This window comes from Pongo abelii, chromosome 9 (genome assembly GCF_028885655.2).
Source record: "Pongo abelii isolate AG06213 chromosome 9, NHGRI_mPonAbe1-v2.0_pri, whole genome shotgun sequence".
Taxonomy (NCBI): domain Eukaryota; kingdom Metazoa; phylum Chordata; class Mammalia; order Primates; family Hominidae; genus Pongo; species Pongo abelii.
In genome coordinates, this window is record NC_071994.2 from 97,787,174 (window position 1) to 97,799,974 (window position 12,801).

At 43.5% G+C, this 12,801-nt stretch overlaps 1 protein-coding gene across 9 annotated transcripts in view; it reads left to right on the top strand.

Annotated features, from left to right (window-relative positions):
- AMOTL1 (angiomotin like 1) overlaps positions 1-12,801 on the top strand; it is a 169,820-nt gene that overhangs the window by 145,711 nt on the left and 11,308 nt on the right. For all 9 annotated transcript variants that reach the window (XM_009246964.4, XM_009246965.4, XM_054524953.2 and 6 more), the window contains 3 exons: positions 1,481-1,630; positions 7,062-7,252; positions 12,266-12,391. In XM_009246964.4, the coding sequence (XP_009245239.2) occupies positions 1,481-1,630; positions 7,062-7,252; positions 12,266-12,391 (467 nt within the window). The remainder of the gene's footprint in view (positions 1-1,480; positions 1,631-7,061; positions 7,253-12,265; positions 12,392-12,801) is intronic.

Here is a 12,801-nt window from a genome sequence, read left to right on the forward strand (position 1 = left end):
AATCAAGTCGATGCCTAAGCCTGATTTTTGGCACTAGCCAGTTCTCAGAATGCTGTCAGTATGCCCAGGATTTATGAACATGGGCCAAACTCCTAATTGGAAGAAAACAAAGTGTGAGAGTAAGAGTTGGAAGTTGTTGGTCATAATTCTAAATCCATACCTGATGTGACATTTCCATAAATTATTTTAACCTTAATTTTCATCTCCTCAGTTATTGTGTTGTTGAATATTCACTGTGCACTTCCCATCTCTTCAAGGCTGCCAACTACCTATCTATAAAGGACTCTGAAATCTTTAGGACAAAGTTACTCCATAGATATCTGTAATAAGAAAAGTTTTTTATTTATTCACACATACATAAATGGGTACACATACGTATATACATACATACCTAATTTCTCTATTATAAATGTAATTTATGCGTATAGAAAACTTGAAAAAATATAGAAAAGAATAAAGAATTGCCATTCTGTCATATAGATAAGCAAGCTTAATGCTAAGTATTTCATTCCTGCCTTTTTTTCATTGATAGATAGACATCGTTATGATAATGTTGTATATAATTTTTGATTCTGGATTTTTCACTTGACATTATGGAATAAGCATTTCTTCATGATGTCAAAAACTCTTTTTTTAATTCTATTTATTTTATGATATTTTTAATTTTACTGTAAGTTCCAGAATACAAGTGCAGAACGTGTAGATTTGTTACATAGGTCTACATGTGCCATGGTGGTTTGCTGCACCTACCAACCCATTATCCAGGTTTTAAGCCCCACATGCATTAGCTATTTGTCCTAATCCTCTCCCTCCCCTCACCCCCAGCCCCCAGCTTGCCCTGGTATGTTTTGTTCCCCTCCCTGTGCCTACGTGTTCTCATTGTTCAGCTCCCACTTACGAGTGAGAACGTGTGGTGTTTGGTTTTCTGTTCCTGTGTTAGTTTGCTGAGAATGATGGCTTCCAGCTTCATCCATGTCGCTACAGAGGACATGATCTCATTCCTTTTTATGGCTGCATAGTATTCCATGGTGTATATGTACCACATTTTCTTGGACATTTGGGTTGCTTCCATGTCTTTGGATGGACATTTGGGTTGCTTCCATGTCTTTGCTATTGTAAATAGTCCTGCAATAAACATACGTGCAGAAACTCTTTATTTACCTCACTTCCAATGCCTGAAAATGCAGAAATTATTAAGCAATAAATGAGTATTGAGCTCAAAGCTGCACAAATTACCAAAAGCAGGTACCCCACTAGGGTCTTCAATTTCATACATCCTAGCCATTGTAGGTATAACTGGCAGCCTATGTGTAAATCTTTTCTGTTCCAGTGCACTTGAAGGATAGGAGTAGGGCGGTGGGAGGTACGTGCACCTGTAGTTTAAATAGGATCTCCAGGTAATCTGACCCCACCTCCTCCACCCCAGCTTTGAGAATCAGTGGTCTAAATTCTGTGCTCTTTTTTACTCTTCTCCACTCAGTTACGAGAGAAGCAAGCATATGTTGAGAAAGTCGAGAAGCTGCAGCAAGCCCTGACCCAGCTGCAGTCTGCATGTGAGAAGCGAGAACAGATGGAGCGGAGGCTGCGGACTTGGCTGGAGAGAGAGCTGGACGCACTGAGAACCCAGCAGGTAAGGAACTGGGCATGGACTGGTGAAAGAATTAGATATGTTCACTCAGCAAACGTATGGATGTTCTACCATGGGCCAGATGCTGCACCTTGCTCCCAGGATTCAGAGGGAAACAAGAACTCCCTGTCCTCAGTGAACCCATACAACAACCAGGAGAGAAGGAGAGCAGTCCGCTCACTGGAGTGACAGATGTTCTCACAGAGAGAAAGTGGTCGCCAGCTTGGGGCTGGGGAGAGCGGAATGCAGCATTAGATGGCTTCAGAGAGGAGGACATTTGAGCTGGACAATACAGATGAGTTTTTGGGCATTCAAGGGCAAGAACATCATAGGTAGAGGGAGAATATGGTAAAAGACAGGGCCATGAAACGACATGGCGTGTCCAGGGCAGCAGGGTGCAGGTAGCTAGGGGAGAGTGCCCAGTACAGTGGCTGGTGAGGAGACTAAGGCCACTTGTGGAGGACATTTGGTCAAGCTGAGATACTGGGCTTTTTCTTATAGTCAACAGAGTACCAACAACTGGGAGGTTTTTAAGCTGGAGAGAAACATGGTGCAAGAGATCAGGGAGAGAGCCCTCTGATGTCAGAGGACCATCCAGAGGGTGGATGTTAAAGTTGCAGAGGCCAGCCTGAAGGTTGTCGGTGCAGCCTAAGGTGTAGTGACAGTGAGAACCTGTGGAGGAGTTGAAGGGAAGAGCCAATAAGGGGGTGACATTAGTAGCACATGATGATCAGTGAGTTTTCAGAAGTAAAGGAGAGGAAGGGATGTAAGACCATCCCTAGAAAATAGTATTGGCCATAATCCCCTATTCCTGCTGCCTGTCCTTCTCTGCTGGTAACAGCTGAGCATGTAACTCAGCTATGAGTAAGCACAGAGTGAAAAGCCCAGCCTGGGGTTCACCTGCACCACGGCAAGCAGGAAGAAGACTGGTCAAAGGCTCCTGGCCCCAGATGAGCCTGTCCACCATCACCCAGCATGAGGAGCAGAGGCCTTTATGCAGCTGGTGAAGGCTGTGCTCTAAATTGGGATACCAGGGAAATGCAAGGCAGGGCCCTATGGAATTATCTACTGGATAGGGCATAGTGGTTGTGGTTGAAACACTTGAAAACACTTGAGCGCATGCACTCAGGCCAGCTCAGCCCTCTCGCAGGGCAGGCCCATGCACTTCCCTTTGGGTATGTGCATTTGGCTGGAGAAGGAGGTGTTAGTGAGATTGCCCAGAAAAGTAAGAAACCCACCTCCGCCTCCCACTGTCTTGGCTTGGTGGATAGCTCGTAAGAAAAGGCGGGTCTGACTGTGTACTTCTAATACTGATAAACTGTGCCACATACTTTGGCACAGAGTTACACCATTCAGCTGTTCTCTGTCACTCAGTTGCTGAGATCTTCACTTCCCCACCTGGGGATAGGGGTTCTCCCTGGTTCCAGGTACAGCACTGGCCCACAGTAGACACTGATGAGTCTTTCTTTGGCTGACCAAATGGGCACATCTCGGTTCTTAGAGCACAAAAAGAATGTTCCTTCCTGGTTAATATGCCGTCCACAGCCTATAGTTACATTACTTCTCCTTGGCTCTTCTGAGTGCTGTGAAACCAGACTCACCTCGGTTATCCTTGTTGTTTATCAAGAAGAAACATAATGTTAGAATTATTTGAAAAATATCTTAATTGCCACAGAGGATAGTTGGCTGTATGCACACTCAGACCCATGCACGCTCACCCACACAGTTTCCTCAGGCAGGCAAAAACAACATTCCTGCTGTGCATGAAGGCTGCTGACAGGCTGAGGAGCGCCAGTGGGGGACAGAAATTTCAGAATTGAGGTTCTCCCGGGAAATTACTCTGCTTTCATTTTGGATTGTGTTCGGGAGCTGATGGCAGACCCCCAGCTGTGTATGGCTGACATGAGACCGAAGAGGAGGAGACAGTCTCTAAACAGAATTGTGATGCTCAGCATCTCTTTAAAAATAACATTACAGTTTGTTGTTGTTGTTGTTTTAGTGAGAGCATTAATCTGCCTCCTATGATATGAAATACATTCAGGGATTATGTCCCTGTTGCTCTTGATACCATTAAAAAGATAAGTAGAGGTTGAGTATCCCTTATCTGAAATGCTTGGGACCAGAAGTGTTTTGGATTTTGTATTTTCAGGTTTGGGATGCTCAATCTTATTATTTTTTTTCCTGTAATATTTCTTTATTTTCTAATGTTCCCAGTAAGCATACATTATCTTATAACCAAAAAAAGGTTAAAATGTTATTACAAAAAAATCCACTGGAAACATCTTGAGTTTTTTACTAGTTCCATGTGGCAGATACTGTGAAAAGGGCAAAGTGTATCTAAACTCATTTTTGGGGCCTGTGGGCTGGTCTGGGGGGCAGCTCTGCTGGCCTCACCAGGGATGACTCGGAGTCCACTTGAGAACATGGGGTCATCTGAGGAACTCAGCCTGTCTGGGAAAGGGGATCCAGGGCCTCTCTGATCTCCTCCTCCTCATTCACCCTCACGCAACTCATGAATGTGCCCGCCAGTTCTTGGGCAGCAGCCTCGGGCAGCCTCGGGAAAGACTTCCGCCGTCCACACCACACCCTGTTCCTTCATCCCTGTGTCCAAGGCAGTTATCTGACAGCTTTAGAAAGCATGCGGGGGTCACACTGTCACAAAGCTCCTGGTCATCTCCACCCTCAACAGAACAATAGACCAACCACGTGGACTCACCACTTCCCATAGGGCATGATTCTGAAGAGACTTTTGAGAGTGCAGCTTAGAGTTCTTGTTGAATCAACAGCCCAGACAAGGGCTCTGCCCTTTGACTTATGCCGGGACACAGCTGAGCCCATCTACTTGGCCCCCTCTAACAACACAGAGCCCTTGAGCAGCTCCAGTTATTTCAATTATTTCTTCTGGACCTTTCCAGAAGGGCTGGTACGCTGAGGATGAGCAGAGAGGCATGGAATCGTGTGTTGATTCCGAGCATGGGCCCCAGGGTTAAACCAGCCACGGTTGAATCCTGCCTCCCACCAGAAAAGTAGCCTAGAGTAAGTCATCTTTCTGAGCCTCAACTTCCTTGTCTATAAAGTGAGGCAAATAAATTATACTTACCTCACACTTGTAACTACAAATAAAATCTGAACAAAGTACTTTTTGGAATGCCTTGCACTTAGCAATTGATTAAAAACAAATCACTCTCACTGCTGTTCTCATTGCCATCATTACCTTCAGAGTCATCTGAAGTTTTAGGGCATTCGTAGGTACCCTCTCCCAAATTCCGCCCTTATCCTGGATTTTCCAGCCTCATTGAAAACAAGGTCACCAGAAGTGTGGCTTATTGAAGGGGGATGGAGAGAGAAAGATAGGTTGGGACAATAGGACTAGCAGAAAGAAAACCTCTTAATCAACAGTTCCTGTTTTATAAGTAATTGCCCCTCTACCATGGGAGGTCAAATAGTACTTCAGCATCATTAGAAACTGGGAGGGAAGTGAAAGAAAAAAAAGATAAAAGAGAGAGGGGAATTTACATTTTTAAGAACTCACAATTTTATCTCTTTTACAAAGAGCTCAAATTAATTTTCACGTCTTACTTCCACAGTAGTCCTATGAGAAAGAAGAGAGAAGGTTCTTGAAGAATGTTCTGTGAAAGGAAAATGAGGCACAGGGAAGTTAAAGGTCATGTAGCTAATGAGGACATTCCTCCCATGTGAACACATTGAGCGCGAAGACTTAATCTGTAGTGTTCACTGTTGCATCCCTGGTACATGGTACATGCTCAGTCAATACTTGTCATCTAGATGGCTGAATGGGCGGCAGTAGCTGGCACACCTGACCATCAGTCTGTTCTTCTCGGTAGCACACTTACCCATTAGACCATGCTAGTAGCTCTGTACCCTTGAATGTTGACATTCATGCATTTATGTGAATAACTCTTAATGACCTGAATTAGGGGGGGCTATGAAGAGTTGTCATGATCTCATGTGAGGTTAAGAGGATTCTGCAAAAATAAGCCAGCTGAGATGGTAACAAAAGGGATTTAGATAGAAACTGACAAGCATAGATGGCAGCTTAGTGAGGCCATGGGAGATTTTTCTTGGAAAGTTTCTAAAAATAAGGGAGCGCCTCATCTCGCTGGACTGGTTCATTTGTTCTCCTGCCTGAGGCTAGGTGCCTGGCCAGATGGAGTCCGTGCCCTTTATGCACAGGTCAGGTGACCTCTGTTCCTACTTATAATGTTGGTCACTGGCAAGATAACACTTCCTAGAATAATTTATATTTGTAGCTTTAAAAAAACTGAATAAAAACAAAATTTGGTTTACAAAAAACCCATACACCCATTTCTTTTTTCCTCTCTGATAGGATTAGATTCCATCAGTACAGCTTGAATGCCCAACTGTTGCTCTGGGTAATTCCCCAGTCCTTTTCTTAATCTAGGGGATTATGTGGTTCTGGGTAAAGCATTCACATGCCTCTCACCTTGCACCCAGCTCTGCATTTAAAATTTGCAACCACTGGAAAACAGGAGGGGAATGTGTACCCCAGGACATAGACTAGCTAGGATGAAATCATTCTCCCTGGAGTACTAAGGAGCCTGGTCCACACTCTGACTGGGCCCCTAACCCTGAGACCCCAAGATGACTTATCTCTGCTGCTGCTCTGAAGGCAGAACTTTCTCAGAGCGCCATCTTCTTCTGTGTCATGCTCTTTAGAGGAAATAGTGTACCTAATTAAAGGAAAAAGATTCTGAAGTATGAACATCCTCGGTTTGTGAGCAATCCAGAAAATGGCTTTATTTTCTCTTATTGACACAGATGAAAAGGCCGAAAAATGAGCTTGCCTTATGCTAGAGGTCTTCTGCTTTCATATGCATTATCTAGTTTGATTCTCATTCTCAGGCCTCTGAGTGGGGCAGGTATGAATACCTCCTTTCCCAGCATTGCAGCTAGGGAGCATGCAAGTTAGGGCATCTCCCACTTCCTTTGCCTTCCATTTCCCCCAGCCTTAGGGGAAACAAACAACTGGAATCACTTTGTGGAATTCTGGAGAAAGTACCCTAGACCAGGAGGCCAAGACTTAATTCCTATTCTTGCTTTTGGTGTGATTAACTACATGCCATTAGACAAGCCACTTCTTGTCATGCAAAGGCCTTGACCTGTGGAGATAGACGCAGTTTTGAATTCTGACCCTACTACTGATTAGCTGAGAGACATTGCCTCATTAATTTAATCCATCAGAAACTTCATTTCTCATCTGTGAAACTGGGATAATATTGTCGTTTTGCAGAGCGCCATGAGAATTAACTACAATAGAGGAATTTGGAGGTGAAGTAGCATGGTGTGTGAATTGTTGCAGGATCTGGGGAACCTCATGTGTTCTGTATGGGCAGTTGTGTAGACAGCATTGATGTGGTTTTGAGCATCAAGATGTTTTTTTCTACTCCTTCAGAAACATGGAAATGGCCAGCCAGCCAACATGCCTGAATACAATGCCCCAGCCCTCCTGGAACTTGTGCGGGAGAAGGAGGAGCGGATCCTGGCCCTGGAGGCTGACATGACAAAGTGGGAGCAGAAGTACCTGGAGGAGAGCACCATCCGACACTTTGCCATGAATGCCGCGGCCACCGCAGCAGCTGAGAGGTGAGACCAGTGGAACTCTGGTGGTCGTAAAAGCACAGTTAAAAAAAATCAAAACAAAACAAACAGGCTATCCAGAGAGGTCCAAGGCCCATCCTAGGGAGTGAGGTCAGCTAAAAATTATTTTTAAGTAGTTACAGTGCTAGTTGGAGAGCAAAGTGGTATAACATTTCTAGAGGATGATTTGGCAATATGTATCTTTCCTTTGAGTCCACAATTCTAGTTCTAGATATTTATCTTAAAAAAATCATAGACATGCCAGAAGATGAATGTCTAAAGAGTTAATCTCAGTGTTGTTGAAAATATCAATACATTTAACACAGCCTAGATTTCAACAAGAGGAGGTTCATTTAATAATTTAAAGTACGTCACACGGTGGAATCCTGTGCAATCACCAAGAATGATGTTGTGAAAGTATATTTAAGGCACTTTTTAATGCTCGGTTTATATCACGGGCCAAACTAGAAAAATAGATAATCCTCATAGCAGCCCTGAGAGCAGGTATATTATTATCATCTTCATTTTACAAGCAAAGAAAATGAGGCTTAGAGAGGTACAGTGGTTGATTTCTAATCACACTGGTAGTGAGTGGTGGGGCCGTGTGTCAAATGGAGATCTGCCTGGCTTGAAAACTGATTTCTTTTAGTTTGAAATTCTTTTCTGCTGCTGTCAGTTTTTACCTCTGTTGCCTTACCTTCTTTTTGTAGGTGCATGGCTTATTCTGTCTTTATAAACTAGCTCAAAGTGTGCAGTAATTCACAAAAAAAGCTCCCAAATGTTCTGTTAAAACATACTGTTGTCAGAGTGAGCAAGGCACTCTTGACCTTTGGCCACTGGATCTCAGCCGCATGCATAGTCACTGCACACATGTGGGTGGCTGTGCAGGGGACCCATCCAGCCCCTCACTGCCTCCTACCCAGTTTGCTTTCTGCCCATAAGTTATATTGGACATTTAACTAAAAGTTGTTTGGAATTCACCACAGTTCAGGATCAATTTATGTGGAAAGGATCCTCAAATTTCAAAGGAGCATCCAGAAAACGGGACTTGTTAATAAATAAGGGCTATGGTACTGTTTGGATGACAGGACATGAACCGAGAGAGGAGTAAAAGCCACATTGCCTTGGGATGGGTTACTATATTTTTAATGACTACGAGAAGGCCTGTTGGGGTGCAGAGGGGATACTCTTGAAGTTATTCATGGACTCTCAGGCTCATTATCGAAGTAGGGGAGAATCCCCAGTGGTATGCTCAGATGTTAGTGCCAGGAATTGGAGAAAGCATTGCCACCATTCGGGCGTTGGTGTCTGCAGTGGGTGCCACAGCACACTTGCACCGAGAAAGACCTACAGACCCATGTGGAAAATGAACGTTTGGGAATCATTTTTCTGTGCTTCCCCGTTGCTTATGTGTGTCTACACTTTGATGGGAAGCAGGCCGCAGTATCCATGAGAGTGAGGCTTTGGGAGTGGGGATAGACACTTGAGATGGTGCGGTGAAGCCCCGGGGTCCTGGGTTGAGAGTTGGAGGGAAGTCACAGCCTCCAGTTCAGTCCCTGCAGTATATGGATGGGCACAGGGAAGACTTTTGAAACATTGGTTGATTTTTACATAATTGAAATGGTTTTTTTTTTTCCAGCTTTTTGTTTTCTAAGCTAATAACTAAATTTCCTCTCTATTCCGAGGAAGAGAACAGATCATCATAAAGTCACAGAGGGACCTGGTCTTCTTGGACATATGTGGTCTAGTGCACTGCTGTCCACGGTTGCCCTGGGAGTTTCCTTCCTCCCTGCAATTTTAATGGAAAGAATGCTTTAATGGAAAGAACGCTGCACAGGGAGGCAGGACACCTGCGCTCAGGGCTTCTCCCTCCCTTCCTGACTGTGCGTGTGTGATCTGGGACAAGCCCTTCTGAGTGTCGCTTACATCACATGTGAAATATAAATGATGAGAGCAGGGAACCTGACCACATTGCTCTGGCTGAGGACACTAAAGCCCCAGTAGCAGTGTAAATGTGTGACCTTGGAGGAATGACACAGGGGCTTCCATGTGTCATTGTTGTTTCAGCGTCTGTGGGTTTATCATGTTAGATGTCTGTTTGGGATCCTGGGCCCTGAGGGTATGAATGGGACTAGAAAGTAAAATTCAGAAGTCGGGGAATGAATGGGTCCAAAGCATAAACCCTGTAGTGGGCAGAGGAGGGAGGGTAGGGGGTGAGTAGAACCAGACCCAATCACAATCACCCACTCACAGGATTCTAGGCCCAGCCTTGTTCTTATCCTCTGTGCAAGGGGAAATGTCTCTTACCTCAGAGAACAGGAGTTCTGTGGGATTTACCCAGTCCCACTGTTCCCCTTCTCTGCCTTATTTGGAGTCTTGGATGGGCAGAGGGAGCCCCTTTCCATCCCCGTCACCCCACCTTCTTTGCTTTTACACATATTTATTGAGCATCTAATAATTCTGTGAGCAACTACCCTCCCCATTACAGGCTACCCCTTCTGGGTTGGGGAGTAGGTTCAGAGAACCTCAGATAGTTAGCTGCAATCTTAATGTTCTTTTCAAAGAAAACCTCTGTCATTTCAGAATTGCTTTTTTCTTTTCAGTAAGAGAAAAAAGGAAAATGAAGCGTTTTTGAGAAAGGTACACATTTTGAGCTCTTATTGACTAGGTGCTAAATGGCCACAGACAAATTGGTAAAAATGACTATTTCCAGCCATTAGTTTTGTGACTTTTCAACCGCAGATGCATGCTTTATATTTAAAATCAATGATTTTTAAACAAAGAAAATAACTTCTGTAAACCAACTGGTTTTCCCATCTTTATGCATCTTGATGGTGTTGGTCAGAATTTTTAGAGAGTCAGCTTATCTTTTATGTGTGCAGAAGGTTTTGAAAATTTTTAAAAATTTCAAAGCAATGTAATATTTCTTTCAGAGTTTTATATTTTTGCTGTCTAAGTTGCTTTCCTCTAATTGTGTTTGCGCTCCTTACTTGGCAATGTAAACATGAATTTTCAGATTTGTTTCCAGCTCCATGTAAAGTCTCCAAAAGTAAATTTGTTGAAAATGTTTCTAGCCACTAATTTCTATATTGATGATTTTGTGCACCATAGTGTGAATTTATAATTTTGCAAATATGTTTAAAGCATTTTGTTTGCTTTCTACATCATTTGGCCTTTAGTATATTTTCAATGACACTTTGCACTTTTCTGAGCCACATTCTCACATATGCCCTCTGGTTTGTTTTTATCTTTACTCATCTTTGCTGAGACCTTCTTCTTAAAGGCATATGAAACTTGCAGGAGTATAGAGTGATGGTTAGGGGCATGGACTTTGGAGTCATAAATACCTGAGTTAGAATCCATTTTCACTATTCACTAACTGAGTATTCTTGGAAATGTCACCTAACCCTGGTTTCTTCATCTAGAAATTGAGGATAATAATACCTTGTGCACAAGTTGTGAGAACTAAATGAGAGACCATGTGTACTGTGCTCTACCCAGTCCCTGTATGAAGTAAATGCTCATAAATGTTGATAGCTGTCATTAAAAGGGCCTCTATTTTTCTGTTTTGGGCTATTGTGTAAAAAAAAAAAGCTTTAAAGTTTTCAGGCGGGGCGCGGTGGCTCACGTCTGTAATCCCAGCACTCTGGGAGGCCGAGGCGGGTGAATCACCTGAGGTCAGGAGTTCAAGACCAGCCTGACCAACATGGTGAAACACCATTACTACTAAAAATACAAAATTAGCCAGATGTGGTGACGCATGTCTGTAATCCCAGCTACTTGGAAGGCTGAGACAGGAGAATCGCTTGAACTCAGGAGGTGGAGGTTGCAGTGAGCTGAGATCATGCCACTGCACTCGTCTGGGCAACAAGAATGAAACTCCATCTCAAAAAAAAAAAAGTTTTTCAGTATGATTGTACATTGGAATATGAAGTTAGAAAGATGTGAAATACTTGGCTACATCATGTCTTATTAATTAAGTACTTATGTAGTCAGGGCCATTATTGTGCCTTTCATCTTGAGATATATCACTTAGATGACGCAGTGATCTTATTTTTACTAATCATTGTTAGTTAGCAGTAATTAAGTTGTCAAAACCAGTGGCAGGAATAGTTATCTGTGACTGGTTGTTTATAGTCAGACAGATGCTTGCAGTGAAACTGCTTCTTAATCTTCTTGTGTCTGCCCTTGCCCTCACTGCACCCACCTCACCTGAACTTGTCAAGGACAGTGTCTGCCTTCATCTTTCTGTCCTGGACCCCGGCATGCCTATTACATTGTCCTGACCTGCATCCCAGGCAGGGCCCATAAAACAAGAAGTGAGACAGAATACAACATGAAGGAAGACTTCAGCTTGGAGCCTCACTCTCTGAGAGGACCAGTCTCAGTTTTAAGTATTTCCTGAGCCCCCATTTTACTGTAAAATACTGAAGTAGGCATTCTATGCTATATGGATGATAAACAGAAATAAAACCTAAACTCTGATTGGAAAAGTGAGGTATAGGACAAGCATGAAAAAGTACAAGCATGGAAATGCCAAAAAATACAACAATAATAATAATAGTGTCCATATGTCAGTAGATTAAATCTCTAGGTACCCATTTTACATATTCATAACGTGCCATGTAGCTACATACATAATGTAGTCAGAAGGGGGAGGGGACTTGATTTTTGAATTTTATTTTGTTTTCCTTAGATGCTGCTTAATTCTATCTAGTTAAGGAAGAGAATTGGACAGAATTCAGGAGAGGAAAAGTGGGTGAAGGAGTTTGTGGAGTTTTAGCACAGCACCCTGTGGTCACCTCTCCACAAGCATTTACACCTTTCTCTGTATGGGCATCAGATGAGATTGATAACTGAGCTGGGGAAATTGGGAGGGAAAGCCTTCATGAGCCAATGAGAGATGCAGAGCTGATCTCTGTTCCAGCATGAATACCAGCCTCTCCGTTCTGTGTCTGTTTGCATTGAGACAAAGCAAGAAGGTTTCCTGTGATCAAACGCATATCCTTGTGTTGCCAGGGACACCACGATCATCAACCACTCACGGAATGGCAGCTACGGAGAGAGCTCTCTGGAGGCCCACATCTGGCAAGAGGAGGAGGAGGTGGTGCAGGCCAACAGAAGGTGTCAGGACATGGAATACACGTAAGGGATAGCTATGTGTGATGCGTGGGGCACACTGCATTCACACTCCAGGCCTTCCAGAACAGATTGCTTCTCTGTCCTGTTCTGAAAGGCTAAGAGCATGAGGTCTCCAAAAACTCTCCTCCCCCATGCTATGCCATGGAGAGAAGGAAAAGGTTCCAACCTGAGCACGTGGTTCCACTCAGCAATGGATCTGGTGCCGGAGTTCTCTGGGGGAAATTGCGTGTCACCTGCAGGTTTTAAGATGCAGGCTGAGTCTAGTGACAGAAGAATTTAGATGTCTGTGTTATTTCTTGGTGTCTATCTCTATGACATTATGAGCTGAAAGGGGGAAACATTATATCCCAAAGATTCAGAGTTTTTGAGCCAGAATTTATATATTCCAGTCCAAAATAAAGAACATATTTAGC